Below are 18,819 nucleotides of genomic sequence, written 5' to 3'. Positions count from 1 at the left end.
GTATGTATTTGGCAGATTTAAGTTAATGCAAACTGATGAAGCGTATTTCACTGACAGAAAATCTGAAATACTGATGTTTTAATTGATGTGATGTTAACAATAACAGAAAATGACTCACAGAAACAAAAGGAACAGCAACATTATGCAAAATAGAATTTTTTAACGATGACACTATAATACTGATGTACATAATTCAGAGCAGAGTAAAAATGGAATAATAACTTATTGTGGACGGAGGTTTATGTATGGAACAACACTGCATTTCTAGCAAACAAATCAGCACACGCTAATTAAAGAGACTGAAACAGATAATTATCTCTGCCAAAACACAGAGTTGAGGAAGGACATCTTTGGCATCAATGCAGCAAAGATAAAGATTTTCCTGTTTGTCACTTTTCACATTATAAATAATCTGAGGTTGTGCTGATTTATACTAAACTCTACATCCAGCAAATGTGCTTTAACTCAACATCTAATGAACACAGACATAAAAACATGATTCCATAAGGCGCTTCTTGAAGGTACAATGGTTTTTGAAAGAGTTATAAAGCTCACTGTCAAATATCAGCTGACAAATAACAACCTGTGTACTGCACATCATTTGCAGGCATTTCTTTTCAAGTAGTTCTATGATGAAATCTTCTGATTACAACATTAACAAGGCAAGAGCATTTTCTAGTACCCCTGAGCACATCCATCTGCTCTGGGATCCGATCCTGCCCAAAGCACCCTGGAAGGACGATCCCCTTGGGTGACAGACGGATTCCACCAATCCCCCACTGCGATGATCTGCCCCCGCCCAAACTGAGACCTCTTGTGGCCTGTGTGTGTGAATGAAAAGGAAGATGCAAAAACCCGCTGAGCTGTGTGGACTGTAGGTACAACAAATGGAAACACATTCTAAGTCTAATTAGCATGCTAGCATCATGAAATCAAGGTTTTTGGAGTGTTAGTCAGAGTCTGAAAATAGGTAGAACATGTAAACCAGAGGATATGAAGATGAGCAGTAGGAAGATGCGTGCACTGTTCTTTTCGTCACTGACAAGTTTTGAACAGTTAGATATTTTAGATTTGTAAATCATTAATCACAAAAACTTAAACTGAAAAGTTCAAAGGTTAAAACCGACTTCACTGGTTAGCATTTTGTAGAAAATACAGTAAAACCCAAGGACAGTGGGGAGGATTGTTTTTATTTGACTTTTTATTCCTCTAGCTAAAACCTGTTATTATCAAATAATACTTCATTAAAATGATCCTGAACTGAGTCTTTTATGATAAATTTTGTTAATGGTTTTAAATTAACATTAAACCACAACATGGAATTTGATACAAAATTAACTTCAAAATGCAGAAATGTGAACTCTTCCGCATATTTTATATTCTGTGCTGCTAGTTGTACAAGAAGCTGATCGCACTATGATCCGACTATCACAGTGGGAAAATCTTGGATAGGCAAAAGTTGATGCACGCATCATATTCACACTCAGAAAAACCAGAGAGCCATCGTAAGCAGCACGTAAGAGGAACAAGTACAAACATCCTGTTAACAACAGGAAGCAAAAGGGTTTATGAGAACTGCGGTCTAATGCCGCTGATTTGAACCTCATGGTTATTCTAAGAAATGGTCTCATTTGTTTACTGCCGTTAGTGTATTGCACATCAATATAATAATTAATGTCACACATTAACTTTTAATGACATAATATAAGTCGTGACTAAAGAACTGAAACGTATTACCTTGACTTACGACTGAGAGCAAAGGCCTTCGAAAGTAAATGTTTTGGTGACATTTTGCACTACAAAGGTGTTTTTCCTGCTTTTCTTCAATCGCTTTCATTAATGAGCAAGAGAATGATCCCAAAAAGTTGATTCTGTTCATCGGGATGTAGCGTTTTCAAGAGAATGATCAGTTTTTTAGAAGTATGACATAAATCACACAGAAAAATTGAATGGAACTATTAATAGTGAGCAAACAGTTAATTATGTGCGTAAAGTACCTGACACTGGCCAGTTGACACGGTGTCCTCGTCTTTTCAGTTCCTCAGCTACCTTCTGGTCGATCCCCTCCTCCAGGTTAACCAACCACTGACCAGCTGGGAAAAAATGTGACCACATACAACATAATTTAGAGGAGTTTTCTTCTCAAGTGTTTCCAAAAGTAAAAAACAAAAGAAAAAAATGAGAGATGACATCAGCATTTTTTAACGAAAATCTCATCTACTTAACAAATAATGCTACATCATGCTGAACAGCTGATTTGACTACCAGCCAACCACTTAATAAAATGCATGGCAACATATTTTATGGCAAAGTTAGTTGCTATGTTTACATGTGTTTCAATGGCACATTAACTACCAAACAGCTTAATGTGCATTTCATATGACAAAAATAAAAAATACACAAGCACATGAGCCAATTATACACTTGAACACACTTGATTGTTCAGCATAAATCTTTAATAGCTAAAAACAAGAATTGGGTCCACAAGTTTGAATTTATTTAGGATTTTCTCCACACATGATAAAAAGGTTCAAATATAAATGCAGTTAAATCTTGTGGTGCTGAAGAATCTTTTAGCTTAACATCACAAAGAGCCCTTTAACTTCGCGTTAATGATCATGATTGATTACAACTAGTGGTTTCTCTTTGCCACTATAAAAAGATTGGTCTGACCAATACTGGGAACAAAGAGAAAGGCCAAGAACTCAGTGAAACTCTCAAAAGAAGAATTGTTGGAAAGGTCCAATTGAGCCATTTCCACACAAGTGATCATCAGATCATCATTTCAAACAACTGTACGTAAGTGCAATTTATTCTGATGTGTCACCACTTTGCCAAATGTCACCCTCAGATCAGAGGAAATCAGTTAGCATGTTCAAGAACAACCCAGGAAGCACTAGGGCTCAACACCAGCATAACTGTCCACAATGAAGCGAGTTCCACATCGCCGTGTAGCAGGCAGCACTGATCCAAAGCGATAGTGCTTCACTTCATGCAAACAATCTGTTATAGTGGCATAAATGAATGTCCGAATGACTTATCTCATCAATATTTTGACTAAACACACAATGTTACTGATCATTAATCAAGACATAATGTTCTTCTGCTCTTTAAGCTTGCAAATGATTCTAACATTTGCTATAACGTGTTTGTGTGTGTGTTTTTGTGCAGGCCTACTTTTGTGGTCATACTCTGCATAGACTCTAGGTGCATCCAGGGCTTGCTGAGGATTCATCCCAAACTCCATCATGTTTAACAGCACCTAACGCAAGAGCAGCATTGGTCACAAGATTGAACGACATATATCTGATGACACTGAAGTCAAGTTGGATATAAGTGTAGTGACATTAAATTAACACTAGCTCTGACAATGACAAAATATTCGTGTTAAAAATCAAACCTTCTGCTCTCTCTTTTGATATATATGTATATATGTGTATATATATATATATATATATATATATATATATGTGTGTGTGTCTATTATTAGAATAAAAATATTCAGGGAGGTCTGGATGTGATTCTGGTTAGTTAAAGGCAATACTCTGGCAGAAAAAGTGTTAAGAAACAAATGTCTTCTGCACTTATGCCCCACATTGTTGCTCTGTGACGCTTGCTGACTCTGTACCTGTACGTGTCCTTGTGGTTGCATAAAAGCTCCCATCACGCCGAGAGCAGCAAGGAGCCGGGGTTTTTGTGATGTGGTTGTTGAATCGGTGAGGAGTGCAGGTATAATGGTGTGATACACCCGCTTCCTCCCAGCGACGCAGTTTATGTGATTACGGCACAGGGAAAAGTTAGCGCCACGATTCTGCAGAGATAGAACAAAGAAATCAGAATTCAACCCTTTTAGCTTAAACACTTATGCTTTATGCTTCAGTCTATGTGGTTCCAGTTTAGGAGGCTAAAATGTCTTCATGGCTTCATCAATACATTTACATGCACAACAAAAATGAGCTTGTAAGGTAATGTGAGCATGCAAATTAAGGTAATGAAATATGAAAATCTACAACTTTTTCCACCCAGGCTTCATTTTATATGTCTTTTTTCCCTTAGCTTCACACAGCAGCATTCATGTTCATGTAAAATTCTCTTACATATGTGCTGCTGTGTTATTGGGAAGTTTATTGTAATTATAAAAACCTATAGAGCTTTATTAATGCAGTATATAAGAGGCAAGCTGAGAAATCAGCTGAAAGTGGTAATGCAAGATCTTGTTTTATGCTGATCATTTAAAAAATGACCCTAATTATTTGAAGCATAATCTCATATTACACTAAATTCTTAGCATTTTTCCATGATTTAGAAGAATTCCTAGTCTTTCAGTAAATCAAACAGATAAACACCATTGCTACCTTACATGCGCACAAATTCTCTTTCTGACCCTTCAGACCTGTAGTGAGAATCCACAGTCTTTAGGGACCAGCCCCGTCCCAAAGCCCATACAATTGCTGTTGACAAAGGAGCATGCATTCCTCTCACTGTCTATCACACAGAAATACACTGTGTCACTTCCTGTCATCAGGCCGGGCTCCACTCGCTCCATGGCCCTGCAAAGTCACACAAACATACAAGAACAATCATATTCATTAATAAGTTCACCTGACAGGTCTGTTTTTTACTATTTATTTATTAAAATATTTGGAAAATGAAAGAAAAATTAAGACTCAAGTAGACTGAGAAGAAAACTTGTGTTGGTTTAAGAACAAAACCAAATTACCAAGTTTGCAAAGATAATTGAAAGGTTTCATACTTATGCAATAAATGTTGCCATAAACACAATATTACAGGTATGAACGAGGAGTGAGGGGTTTTCCTGCCTTAAAGTACCTTTATCTGTAGATTTCTATTTCTTTTACAATAACCAGATTATTGCAGTGCAGTAAAAAATATTTATAATTTCCTGTTTTTATATGACTTCCCATTATTGCCTAGTTTATTAGAAGCATCTAAACATTAAAAGTGTGAAGAGGTTGTGAGGATAACAAGACATCAGAATCAAATTGACGCCTCGTTTGGACCTGGTTGACTCATTTAGGTTAAGTTGACAACCAATGGAAGCAAGACGTTGAATTAGTGTGTGGATTTGTGTGTGTTTGATGGTGCAGTGACACCGAAATGAACTCGGCAATTTCAAAAAAGCAGGATTTAATACCCGGTATACATCAATATATGTTAATACAATTATTGTGTTGTTGTTAACTTTTACAGTCTGTTTGTCTTTCCCCTGATAAAGACCAGATCAAGTTCAAAGTCCTCAACAATATAACACATTGTTTCTAAAATATACACTCACACAACGACACACGCCCTGGGTGAATGTGAGGGAAGAGACGTGAAGGGATGGGCGCTCAGGTCAGGGGAAGTATAAGTCTACAGACCTATCTAAAGTCAACAGAGGACGACTGGTACACACTGGTACTAACAGATATACACACGCAGAAACACACACCTGTCCGTGCTGATGAGCTGTGCTCGCTGGTGACTGTAGCCCTTGTCCAGCAAGGTTTCCAAAGGGATAGTCACATGACTTGAGTCACCCAGGTAACGCAGAGCATCTGTTAGAGCCAATCGCACAGCCTCAACCAGTACATGGATATAGTCAGAGCTGTTATGGCCTTTCGCTACACACACACACATACACACACACACAAACACAAACACATAGAAATGTATTATAGGGCCCAGGAAAAGCCAAGTATGCAGGTTCATGAACTCTGACTGCACAAAAACAAAAACAGTTACTTATTTTACAATTTACTTTCTGTCAGTGTAAAGAAGTAGTACATATTTAATCCATAAGATAACATAAGTTACGTGATAAAGAAGTGGTGCTGTAGTGAAAGAAAGAAATTAATTAGGACTCTTTGGACTTAAATTAGAAGAAATTAATGTGTAAAACTATAGAAAAAAGTTCCTATAGCTCATTGTCCAGTCTCTCCTGTAAATATAAAATGGAATAATTTTCTTAATTCACAAAAAAAAATCCCTTTTTATAAATGTGGAGCCCATGGGGGAAAGAATCTGTAGTAAATAGCGTAAAAAACAGAAACATTTCTAGCATTTCACTCTATATCTATCACATAATTACTTTGGTGCAGTATAAATGGCCACGGGGAAGGTCCTTATCAGTTACAGTTACAGATAAAGCTTTCTTCATATTTTCCAAAGCGGTCCAGGGGGCCGGTTTAGAGTCTTTGCTGGATAGATTCTGGCCCCCGGGACCTTATGTTTGGCATCCCTGCTATTTGGAAAAAAATTAACCTCACGGAGGTTAGTTTTTGTGGACAAGCATATCCTTTTCCCTTTTTGGTCAGAGGTAGATCAGAGCACACTGCGATGTGTTCCAGCGCAGGGACGGCAGGTCGGGCCAGTGAAATCACCAGCGAGCTGACTTCCATAATGCAGGAAAATCCATTTTAATTTTCCTGTTTTATTTATATTTTGAATGTCTCTTTAGTTTTTCTGTTGAGCAGCTTTTTATTTCCCCCGTGCTGGGCTGGGACAAACAGGCAGAACACTGTAACTAACTGGGTTGGGTTATAAAATGTGATTTATGGAAATGTAGGAGATATATGGTTTTTATTTTTATGACTCAGCCACTTCTCCAGACTCATATTTACTGTATACTAAAGATTTTACAACAGGCAATAATGCACCTGGCAGGGACTTCTTCACTGTCCCTGTGGTTACCTTTGAGTTGAGGAAAGTTCTCCAGGATGTTGAGCATGAGCAGGGCAGCCAGTCCCTGACTGTTAGGAGGAAGCTCCCACAGACGTACACCCTAAACACACAGTGAAGTCAAGTTCATTCTGCTGACCGTGTTATTAAAATACACACATGACCGGCATCTTTGGTTTCTGACCTTGTACTCTGTGCTTATGGGGGTGATGACCTCGCTGTCGTGGCTGCTCAGGTCACCCAAGGTCATGACTCCCCCATTTTGGTTGATGACGTCAACAATGGCCTGGGCCACTCTGCCCTGGTAGAAAGCAGACTTGCCACGCTCACCGAGCTCCTGTCGATACATGAGCTCATGTACTGCTCACTCAGCCACAGTACAAAACGTTTTACAGATGGTGGTTAACATGATATCGAGGAACACTTGTCCAGCGTTTAAAAGTTCACTCCAGTCAATGTGTGTGTGTGTGTGCTTGTGACTTTGCCCCACAGTGAAGTCACGCACAACTGTCGAAGAACAATCGAAGAATCTAATCATCAATGAGGCTGAGGTCATCGCTGTTCTTTCCACTGCCTCATGGTCATGAGTGTAGGTGTGTGCGTGTGTCTGTGGGTGTTGAGATAGGGCACATTTGGCCATCTTCCTGCATTATGGTATTATAAATGCTTGATTGTTTGAATTGATTTCAATCAATGCATATTTTAGTGGTGACTCACAAGCAGGCAACCACGCACAATGACATAAGCCATAGTTTTCTTTAGTCTGACTGACTCCGGAATCTATGAAATGACAATAGTTGTATAAATGTGCCATTACATATACAAAATTAGACACAGAGTCATGGCTGGACATTCACATGAAGGTGGAGTACTTACAGTACTGACACATAGCACTAAAAAATAGCAGTATTCGCATTTCAGTAGCTGAATAAAGCTTAAGTCCAGCTTTATTGGCTTCAGGTCATAACAAATTACTCACAGTAACTTTTAAAACTACACTTAAAACATAATCACCATTTTATTTGTCAGAAGCAATACATCACACAAATCCTTTCTTCCCTCTACTGACTATCTTGTTACACACTGTACCCTGTCGAATTTTGCCAGGTCTTGCCAAGCTGTACAGCCAGAATGCTGACACCACATGAGCCATTTTGCTGCCCTTATATCCTCAGATGGGGCTTTTCTGCCCAAAGACAAGCTTTTAAAAGTATCACATACATCCATCCATTTCTATCTAATCCCCATTATCTATTGTTGTTCTGCTTTCACTACTTCCTCTCCACTGTTCCATTACTCTTCTCTTAGAGATTTAACTTCCTATGATACCTCTGGGTTTATCCAAGGCCTTGCAGTATAAAAGGCTAAGTTAAATTTAGAAAAATCATATAATGACACAGAACAAACAGGGGTTTCTCACAACTTCTACATTGTTGTGTTTCCTTCTTGTGTGAATAACACAAGTTATTAGAAATAAATGACCTTCTGCTCCTCAAGTGACCTGTGGATTTACCTTCAAAGTTCGAGCCAGGCCAGTGTTTTGGAATACTTGTCCACATTTGGGCGCATGACCGTCAATCATCAATTCTACACCCAGTTCCTTTCCAGCATCTCTCAAAGCAGACACCCAGTTCGTCCAGTGGTGAGCTGTTAACTCAGCCACAGGAAACCCCACCTCTGCTAGTTCCACAGCCCCACTCAGGACCTCCTGTAAGGACAGCTAGCAAAGTAGGCAGAGGAAACACATGCATGTAACAGGAAACTGAACTGAACAGGAAGAGTGAGATACTGCTCCGTGACAAAATAAGCAAAGGATACAACTAATTTACAATTTTCTGAGGGAATTCCACTCATTTGAATGTTAGTCATCAAGCAATGTGTTTGATTTTCCTTCACCGCCATTATACTGTGATATTTACATTGCACGTCATTTAACCTACATATAAGGTGAGAAGTAATGAACAAGTCATATTGATCTCTATTGCTTCCAATATAATGGGAGTCTCTGAATATAATGGGAGTCTTTGAATATAATGGGAGTCTCTGAATATAATGGGAGTCTTTGAATATAATGGGAGTCTTTGAATATAATGGGAGTCTCTGAATATAATGGGAGTCTTTGAATATAATGGGAGTCTCTGAATATAATGGGAGTCTCTGAATATAATGGGAGTCTTTGAATATAATGGGAGTCTTTTTTGTTTGTTTTTTAGATAGACTTTGTCCCCACTTTCAAGGACCTGCATCAATTTTAACCTTAGATGGACAAGTTATTGCAGCTGTGACCAGATAAAGGAAATCTCTACAGAGGCAATGATAAGCTTTTCCATTCTTTGTTGATGTCTCTTTGGTTCAAAGTCAAGTCCTATTTCCAGGCATGTTTGTGCATGCTGGTCACTTCTGCAGGGTTTATAGGTATTTACCTCAGTCAAATGATTTATCTCAGACGGGCTGCCAGAGTGTTCTATAAAACACTCCCATGTCACAGATATAGAAGACAAACATAAGTAAACCTTGTGACTTCCTAGCAGCTGCACAGTATCACACCAACATGCTGGTGCCCCAGGGACTGTAACATTCAGAGCATCAAACACTGAAGGAGGCCTCTCTGCGGTGTAACCTTGTCCTTCCAGGAAGTCCAGGGTCAGTGCTCGGGGAGAATGACCACTGAGGACACAGAGAGAGGTTCGGTTTATTTTTGCACACATAGGGAAAAACAAGGAAAGCACCAAAGGATTCTCCACCTGCCGTTAATCCCTCTGATCTCTCCAGTGTTTCCGTTGTAGAACAAGCAGAAGGCGTCTCCACCAGGGCCGGTGCTGCACGGCTCTGTTACTGCCAGGGCTGCTGCTATGGCAACTGCAGCATCTGCCGCATTGCCACCACGCTTCAGGACATCTGGACACAAATATGTACCCATGACTGATGGATGTGACTGGTTTGTGCAACATATTAGATCACAACAGCATTCCTAGCATGAAATTGTCATGGTCCAGGATCTTGGACCCTGGGTTTTGCGTTTTCTTGGGCTTTTAATTCTTCACTATTTATTTTGGTGTTCTGAGGCCTGTACAACAAAGCTGGATTTGGTTTTGTCCACATAACCTAACCCAGGGCTTTCTATACTGTGATAGTGGTTCTTTTCTTACCAGGGTACATCACCATAGTAACTTATGCTGCAAACCAAACCTGGTCCAAAGCATGTTATGTTATGTAAACTCACCTCCTAATGATGAGTCAAGTCACAGTGTCACCATTCCTGGAACAACCCCTCTGACCTCTGTGCTCAGATAGTAGGGGGGTTTAAAATATTTTTTCATAGCATCTAATGTCTTTGTTTATCCCTGATGAGCATCAGTAATAATGCTCATCTTTGGGGTTTTTGTATGTTTGTTTTTTTTTTCTTCCTGTTGGCTGCATGCAATTTTACGACAATTTTGTTGTTCTAAAAGTATTCATATAGAAATCACTGCGCCTATTTGTACTTGTGGATCTCTCTTGTTAGTTTTGATTAGTTTCACCTGTTTCTTGTTACAGATCTGTTTCCACTTTCCACTTTTTTATTACAACAGCTTACAAATAAACAGCTTTTGATATTTAACTCTCAGCGTCTTTGCATTTAGGTCCTTACCTCCATACACTCCAGCATAATTTGACAAAAAGAACACTCCCACATCATGTTTTAGCTGAATTCTTTTCTCACAGCCCAATTTAGCTTTTTAGATTTACAAATGAGCTTATATATTTATTGTAGATGTCACAAAATACCAACAAACCAGATTTATGCTCACTTGTATAAGCAAATGTGTAATTACTGTTTAGCCTTTTTTGGCCCACATTAATAACTGGTTATATAATCAATATACAAGTGAATATGTGTGACTGAACACTTTTCTCTTATAAGTTAATTTGACACTCCTTTTTTAAAATGGTAATGCTGAAATGTGTTTAGAATTTTCTACTGTTCACAACTCTTTTTTTAAATAAATTTAAATACCATCTCATTTATGTCATGCAAACCATTTTTGCTTTAGACTTCAACCACCAGCTCCCTTTCCCTGTTCTTGATTAAGTACTGCTAGAGCTTAATCATGCAGATATTATTCTCTGAATCTCCAAGCACGATATCCCAGTACACTTCAGACCCAGCCACACCCTCAGACAAAAATTGGTTACCCATTGGAGTGCTCCGACCTCTACACTGACGAAACCAAACAGCCCCCACCTCGACAGGATAAGACATTTAAAGGATAAAGGTCACTCTTTTGAGGATTCCAATATTCACATTTTGGACAGAGAAGACAGATGGCTTAAAAGAGGAGTGAAAGAGGCCATCTATGTCCACTGTGAACGACCATCTTGGACAGATCAGAGGAGGTGGCTTACCTAAAATGCAGTTTTGAGATCCCCTCCTAGTCACCTTCACCTCAACCCCAAATCACATCTTGTGTCAGGTGTTGTCAATAGGTCACATGACAGGGTGAGGCAAAGTTTTACAATGGTTTCACCCGAAACCTCTGCTGATAATGACCTACGCCTTTTTTCATACCTTGGCTCATGTGATGAGGCACATGATCAATAGTGGCTCAAAAGATCCACGATCCATATCCAATGGCTGAGGACTCCACAGATATTGTCAGTTTCGGGGCTCTGCAAACTATATTCTACTTATATTTGTATCTCAGAAGCACCAGAATATATTAAACAGAAATGAAAGCATAGATAGAACCAGCTCCGCGAGGGGATCATATACATGCAAATAGGAATACTACTCTAACTGGAATACTAATCAATATTGTGAGATGTATTGATTTCTTTAAACAAATCAGCCAATCACAATCAAGCTTTGGCAGAAAAGGATGTCACATTACATAAAAGAGCAAATAACTGTATTAGGTGAAACAAGACATTACGAGAAATGATCGACACAATAACAATTTTATACCTATAATCGGGATTCTGACCTATATGCTCTGTTGTATCTATTTTAACTAATGCATTGTCAAGTCCCACAAGGATGCCTGACATAAGGTTCTGGTATCCAGCTGCAAGGGTTTACAAAGGGATCCATCGGTGAACTGAATATCTTTCAGTCTTAAATTGCTGGTTGGACCAAACCAGTATCTAAGACTTTCTAACATCTTATAGACAAAACATAAACACTGAGGTGGCTTCAAACATATAGCTTATAGGTGGAGAAGGATTTTGACTGGAATACAGGTGCATCCAATTTTAGTGGCCAATATAAAAATATATATACATTTTCACCTGTGTTTTCATCTAGCTTTTAAGTATTCACAGCACATAGAGATAGATATATATAATATATAATATATACGATTAAGAAATTGTCTGTTTTACAAGTATCTTTATGACTCTTGATGACCAATACTATAATAAATCCAGTCCTTTTTGGCCGCCGCCCTCTTGGCCAGATCTCTTATTTGTGGCTCAAAATTACTTGATATCTTTCATGAGAGATACGTTTGACATATGTTTAACAGATTATTGGCAAGTAAGTCATTTATAACGGTTTAAATACGGGCAATGATGTTTTGGCACATACCGGAAATCCCTTTTTGGCTCAGCACAGTCTTCATAGCAGTTGCTGAGATTTGATGGTTTAATAGCATCAGATTAGCGCTTACGATACCAACTGAATCTTTACTGTCACCCTTTATTTTTTGTCTTTTGGGTTACAAACATGTTGGTAAATTTTGCGTCACGCAGTCAGATTCTTTGTGCTCATACTTCGAAATAAGAATATAAAAGTCTTTGGCTGTCTTTTCGTTTCAATTCTCCACGGCACTCCACCCACTTACCCAGTCCTATACTGGAAGCTAAAGGTTGGCTGGAGGCCACACAGCCGTGTAAACACACAACAGGGGACCGACGAGAGGAAAAAGTCAAGTCGGTTCCCATTCTGGTTTCAAATATCAGCGACTGAGGCAGAAACTACGTGAAAATGACGGACGAGTAAAAAAGAGAACTGGACTTTACTCCTCTGATCGATTGCTCTGATGTCGACAAGGCAGACAAGATAAGCTATCGCAGACAACATCGATCATGCCGTTGATCGGCGGGATAATCAGTATTATTGTTGTTTTTGTTGTTACTGCTGCGTTTATGTGCCACTTTATGAATTGCTTTAAGGTTAAGTTTTCACTCGGAAAACTGAGAACTGGCACAATCTCAACACTAACAGAAAAAACTACAACGAAATCTCATAATGGAATATCTAATGGAAATTGTTTTTCCATTAGATATGTGGGTTCTTTAAAAGGTGGAACAAAGGTTAAAACAATAAATAAATAACAAAATGCACTTTTGTACTTGAATAGAATTTTAATAATTTAATTTAATTTAATTTAATAATTCAATAAATACAAAATAACAGCCAGAAAATACAATTCACAATCCAAGTGTTTAAAGTTTTATAGTTATCTAACAGCTACTCACATTTGTTAGCCTTTTATTGGGAGTTCACTTAAAGCTTACAGTAACGGATAATTGTCTCTATCAATAGTAACAGGTATATTTAAAAATGTGTAAAGAGACTGACCAAATACTGTAGATCCACCTGAGGAAGCCAAATATAGTTTACTGTATTTGTTTACTTCTGCCAAACAAGGAATGCTTTTTATGTGATACTAGATGTCTTTTGTCAACATGTTTTCTTCTTATTCACTCTATTAAAAGCCAGAAGCATTCCAGAAGCAAGTCTGATTGCTCAGCAGTCATCTTGAAACATCTCCAGGAATTTAATTGAACAGTTACTGCAAAGTAGTCTTTAATTTCACTGGTTGTCTTGATATGAAAACTGGAAGTTATAGTGTGGTATCCACAATCATATGATGTTGTGGAAGGGTTTTTAGGCCAGCTTAAGATCCAATAGTTGATGCTTCTCTGTAATGTCTCTATCATAACTAAAATCACAGGGACAGGTTCACACAAAAATAGATATCAGAGACCAATGTCTAATCCAGATCCTTGTTGTTAAGTAGTTCACCCAGATTACCTTGAAAAGACCAAATTAAATTTAACCAATCAACATCAATAGATGCCTTCATTTACAATGAGAGTTGATTAAAGACAGAATTCACATGTTATTCACCCGACAAGCTTTCGTATTTAATCGATAGATAATTTATTACGAGAAAGGCTGTGGTCCACTGTACTTCTACTGGGTGTTTCTGACACTTCTACGGTGATTAATGATGAACATTGCTCATAATAATGTTCCACTCCAAAATTACTCACTGTGTCAGGTGACTAACAGCTAAGAGGGCCTCACTGTATAGACCAACTGTCTGTCACTTCCTCTTCTGTCTCCATGTGAACTCAATGTAGAACATTAACTAGTGTGACCGCTGTGTCTTCACTGCTGTCTGTGTGCACACACAGGTATGTAATTCAGCATTAATGGCTCTTGGTGTGTTTGCATGCAGCCATGAGCATATGCATGTGTGTTTGCACATTGCGTGCACGACTGGGAGAGATCCTGCCATATTACAGCTGCCTAATGTAAAATTGAAGCAATGAGATCACACAGAGATAGGCGGGGATGGGGTGAAGGGAGGGTGAGGGGAAGGCGTGGGTGGGGGGTGGGGAGAGGGGAGAGGGGGGTTCTATAAAGGCTCATTCAATTATTAACTATTCTCACATATCTGGGACAGGTGAAGCAGACGCATCATTCAAAAGGTCTGAGATTTGGTGAGAAACTTTTAGGGTGTGTTGGGGACACTGCACTTAATACAGGTCGAATGTAATAGGTGCAGTGATATTCTTCAGTGCCACAATCTCAACATTTTATCGTTTGAGCCCCTTGAAGTGGATAAAGACTGGGCTTAATTTAAGTCTGAATCATTTCGCTGAGATAATTCAACGGAAACAGCATCCCAGGTGGAGTTTTAAAGTTTGCTTCTCTAACTTCAGGTGTTGTTGGTGTCATCGGGAGCTGTCGAAACATCAGCGTCAGAATGTGTTCGGGTGGCTTTGCCAGATGTCTGGGGTTCACTCTGATACCCTTGTGCATTGTGTGTGTGCTCTGCAACATCCTGCTCTTCTTTCCCGGAGGAAAGTCGGTGGACAGACAAAACATCACAGACCAGGTCTGGTACTTTGGAGGCATTCTGGGATCTGGAGTGCTGGTGAGTGCATTAGTGAACAATACAATGAAATTATGTTTTTAAAATATGAATTAAATATTCATCTTCAGCTCATGATGTCATGATTGTTAGCCATGAATGTTGTAATTATCAGTAATTATTGGTATAGCTAAACTTATTCTCAGTAAATAATCTAACAGTAAGTTTGGAATTAAATGGTTAATACCTGCAGAATATCAGAAAGTTGCAAAGTATGTGTTATACTGAACTTAACCAGTTAATTAGACCACCGCTGTCACAACTCCCCTAAATTAACAGTATTAGTAACTACCAAAATAATTTTTATGCTTCTGTAATAGTGAATCCATCTGTACATGCAAACTCATTAATCAGTATTTTTTCATGTTAAAATATAATTATTGTTGTTATCCATGAATTCTCTAATTTATTGTTTTACAAAAAAGAGGGAAAATTACAAAAGTATAGAATTACACCTAATTATGGTGAACCGAAAAATATGTTTTACTGATTGAATGTTATGCCAGTCCAAATTTAGGTTTAAACAAGTTTTTGGCACATTTCTAAAATATTTGTGTTTTCTTGTTTTTTATACATTTGTTAAGCACTGCATGTCAAAAGGTGTTGTGAATAAATTGTACGCTTTTTTTTTGTTATTGTTGTTATTATTATGTGTATATGAAAACTGCACAAAGGAAAGTTTATCATTAGATACACAGTCAGTTTTAGACTGTAAATCCCAAACGTAAATGACATGAAAAAAATGAATGAGGAATAGTTGCACGTCTTAAAATATATATATATATATATATATATATATATATATATATATATATATATATATATATATATATATATATGTGGGTTTTTTTTTAAATAATTAGTTTAGGGGAAAAAATTAAGAATTTATGAGTCAACTTATGATTCACAAAGATTAATATATTAATATTATATATGTAGTTGTTGATATCAATATTTTATTAACAATTTTGTTACAGCTTTAATGAATGACCGGTTCATTAATGATCTGTGTGTGAACTGTGTGTGTTTTTGGCTGGCAGATGATCTTCCCTGCTCTGGTCTTCCTGGGTCTGAAGAACAATGACTGCTGCGGTTGCTGTGGCAATGAAAGCTGTGGTCGGAGATTCGCGGTGAGAAGATTTTTCACGTTCAATTTTGATCTGTTTTTCTGAAACAAGTCTCTCCTTTAAATGAGATGTTGAGTTTCAATTGGACTACACATAAACAGCAAGTGTAACTAGTGACATCAACAATGGCACTAATCAACTGGCCCTTTAAACAACAAAAGTGCAAAAAGATGCTTAAAAGGAGGCAGCTACATGGAATAAAGTGAATATGCGGTGCGTTTAAAAAAAGGTGTGACCATTAGGCCAAACCTGGCCTTTTTGCTTGGACAAGTAAAGCTCAGTGAAAAACACACACACATTTAACAAGACTGAAAAGGCACTCAAATATATATACAGCATACAGCTGCATTAGATCATTGCTACCTAGAGCATGACCCAGTGCACAAATGTGATCGGAAATGTCTTCAAATATTACTGTAAGTTGATGCAATTAATTGGGCATTAATCTAAATTAAAAGGAATGTGAAAATTTGATTTTTAAAAATTCCAGCCTAGGCACAAATGTTAGACCTCTGTTCTCTGAGGACAAGGGTCTTCAGGGAATCTTCAGAAAATCTAAATTTTCTTTGTCATTTGTTTTTTTTTTTCCTCCTAACAGTTTTAAAACTATTAAAAACTACATTTATATTACAGGTATTATGCTTGAGGGTCTACCAGTCACCTGTTAACTTCAGCGTTGAGATACTCTGAGCGTGTAATGGAAAACAAACACAGATGAACTATGTACACACATCCCCTCATGATTTACACAGCAATAAATTGGGAAAACACACAGCCACACCTTCCCATAAAGTACTACAAATTCGATCATGGTAACACACCCCGCACAGCTGTGTAGCACAGAGCCTGCGTTGTACTGTTAGGGTCACGCAATTGATCGATACTTCAGGAATGTGTGCAAGTGTTACTTTGTGCACCTGGCCTTGAGCACGGCCTCTGCATACTAACACAATAACTTCATTGATGTCTTATTTTAAGGGGGTTAGGGGCATTGTTAAATGTTTTGATTCAGTATGAGTAACTGACCATGCTTCTCCCCACTCTCTCTCTCTCTGCAGATGTTGAGTTCGATGCTGTTTGCAGGTATTGGTGTTGTTGGTGCCGGTTACTCAGTTATAGTCTCAGCGGTGGCCATCAACCGTGGACCTAAGTGTTTATTTTTTTTAAACGGCACCACACTCGACTGGGGCTATCCCTTCTCCAATGGGTGAGACATAGAGAATAATCAAGTGTTAAAATGCGTTCAGTAGTTTTTTTTTTTTATCACTCTGTCCATAGCAATGGAATGATCAGCATGTCCTTTCTTTCAGCTGGGTACACTTTTGGAATACATGCAGGCTAAATTTGTAGCACCTCCAATTCTCAGTGCTCAGTGAAGACTTCGTTTCAGATAGTGTGGGGCCTGTTTGGGGATTCTGTTTGCAGTACAGATGCATGACACAAACAGAGAGACATACAAATACTGTCTCGTAAAAGGGCTTCACACTAAATCTGGCAACTGATTTGCTAAGAGCCAAACACTAAGAATTCTGTGCCAATGACAGTGTAGGGACGGCTGTTTATTTTAAGCACAACTAAATGTAAACTTAAATTGAACATTTAAGAGTCGAAGTGTATTAGTGCTACCTTTGCTGCACTTGTCTCTTGTATCTTAAGGTAAACTGTGGCTCACGACACATCTCACATATTTGCTCTTTCCTTTTTAACCCTTCCTCTACAGAGACTACCTAGGCAACGCAACTTTGAGGGATACTGTGTGTCAAGAGCCAGCGGGTGTGGTGCCCTGGCATCTGTCTCTCTTCTCTGTGCTGCTGGCCATGGGTCTGATCCAGGTGGCGCTGTGTGCTTTTCAGGTGATAAACGGCCTGCTGGGAGCTCTGTGCGGGGACTGCTGTGGAGGGGTCAGTATCTACTCTGCTATGAGTTTCTCCTTAGTTGAGCACAGTTTTCTATTTTCTTTTATGACAAGAATAAAGATCTTACTTTCAGTTACATTTTTACTTGCTTAAGGATTTAAAAAAAAATAACAAAATCCTTACTTGGCCTCTAAAGCTCCTGGAGCCTCTTTTGCAGTTTTAATTACAGGCTTCATGCTTTATTGTTCTTACATTAGCTTCATAGAGCTGGAGGATATCATGTAATTTCTTATAGGTTGAGGATAAGTGTTAATAAACAGAGATTTAAAAACACACACACAAAAATAATAATAATTTTTGTCTTTCAGGGTGATGAGCACTGAGCACTTCGTGTGGCTGAAGGTTGCTGACTTAAGACTAAGTAATATAGCAGTGATATTTTGTCAAATAGCTCATTGATTCCAATGTGGGATTTATCAGAAAACACTGGAAATGACACGAGCTCTTTAAGAGTTTCCTATTTCTTTTTTAATGAACACAGATGAGTCTGTCTTCGTAATATGAAATCTGAATCTGCTATGCTGCAAATAATTTCCAATACTAGCCACTGTAGTCCCTGATTTCCTCCTGCTATGTGGGTTAGTTTTTTAGAATTAAACTTGCTTTAATTCAATAAGAAAATATATTTAATGTAATATTTTATGTCATATTTTATTTTTTTCAATTTTCTTTCTTGTGTAGTCAAACAAATGTAACTCCTAAAAGTTGCTTCTTTTATAGAGAAGGAGTTTTATCTGTTGCTTGACTGCCTCCTGCTGGGGAAGATGTAAATTTACCTACACCATTAAAAAATAACGTCTTACAGAGAGTGGCGTTATTAAAAGACTGGTTCATTTCTTAAATCAATCTATTTTTTTATGTGTATTACATTTACTGCTTTCAACCCAAACTAATCACTGCGGATATTTTCCCCTTTCTCATAAAACTTTTAATTCTATGGCATGTTAA

The 18,819-nt window shown here is 38.1% G+C and overlaps 2 protein-coding genes across 3 annotated transcripts; one reads left to right on the top strand and one right to left on the bottom strand.

Annotated features, from left to right (window-relative positions):
- Positions 1–138: 138 nt before the first annotated feature.
- LOC146369863 (uncharacterized) lies at positions 139–12,738 on the bottom strand. Of its 2 annotated transcripts, none has more exons than XM_084909087.1 (12): positions 12,504–12,738; positions 9,426–9,579; positions 9,195–9,348; positions 8,195–8,401; positions 6,866–7,018; positions 6,694–6,784; positions 5,453–5,624; positions 4,394–4,550; positions 3,629–3,811; positions 3,178–3,262; positions 1,998–2,093; positions 139–821 (listed from the first exon to the last, which is right to left on the bottom strand). In XM_084909087.1, the coding sequence occupies exons 1-12, from the start codon at positions 12,601–12,603 to the stop codon at positions 676–678; spliced, it is 1,698 nt and encodes a 565-aa protein (XP_084765213.1). In that variant the 5' UTR covers positions 12,604–12,738; the 3' UTR covers positions 139–675. The 2 variants fall into 2 exon arrangements, with proteins under 2 accessions (XP_084765213.1, XP_084765214.1); XM_084909088.1 differs by having other exon boundaries at positions 12,248–12,612.
- A 1,625-nt stretch (positions 12,739–14,363) lies between these two features.
- tm4sf4 (transmembrane 4 L six family member 4) lies at positions 14,364–18,696 on the top strand. Its single transcript, XM_084911173.1, has 6 exons — positions 14,364–14,394; positions 14,617–14,831; positions 15,869–15,958; positions 17,014–17,162; positions 17,676–17,856; positions 18,180–18,696. The coding sequence occupies exons 2-6, from the start codon at positions 14,661–14,663 to the stop codon at positions 18,192–18,194; spliced, it is 606 nt and encodes a 201-aa protein (XP_084767299.1). The 5' UTR covers positions 14,364–14,394; positions 14,617–14,660; the 3' UTR covers positions 18,195–18,696.
- Positions 18,697–18,819: the final 123 nt, after the last annotated feature.

This window comes from Perissodus microlepis, chromosome 17 (assembly GCF_051167445.1).
Source record: "Perissodus microlepis isolate ML-2025 ecotype Zambia chromosome 17, ASM5116744v1, whole genome shotgun sequence".
In the NCBI taxonomy this organism is placed as follows: Eukaryota; Metazoa; Chordata; class Actinopteri; order Cichliformes; family Cichlidae; genus Perissodus; species Perissodus microlepis.
Note: the sequence above shows the minus strand (reverse complement) of the source record. Positions and strands in the feature narration are given on the sequence as shown.

Coding starts and splice junctions, on each gene's coding strand:
- tm4sf4 (XM_084911173.1), top strand. CDS start 14,661: ATGTGTTCGGGTGGCTTTGCCAGATGTCTGGGGTTCACTCTGATACCC. Junction 14,832..15,868: donor TTCTGGGATCTGGAGTGCTG/GTGAGTGCATTA, acceptor TTTGGCTGGCAG/ATGATCTTCCCTGCTCTGGT. Junction 17,163..17,675: donor GGCTATCCCTTCTCCAATGG/GTGAGACATAGA, acceptor CTTCCTCTACAG/AGACTACCTAGGCAACGCAA.
- LOC146369863 (XM_084909087.1), bottom strand. CDS start 12,603: ATGGGAACCGACTTGACTTTTTCCTCTCGTCGGTCCCCTGTTGTGTGT. Junction 7,019..8,194: donor GCCTGGCTCGAACTTTGAAG/GTAAATCCACAG, acceptor ATGTATCGACAG/GAGCTCGGTGAGCGTGGCAA. Junction 822..1,997: donor TGTCAACTGGCCAGTGTCAG/GTACTTTACGCA, acceptor TCACACACACAG/GCCACAAGAGGTCTCAGTTT.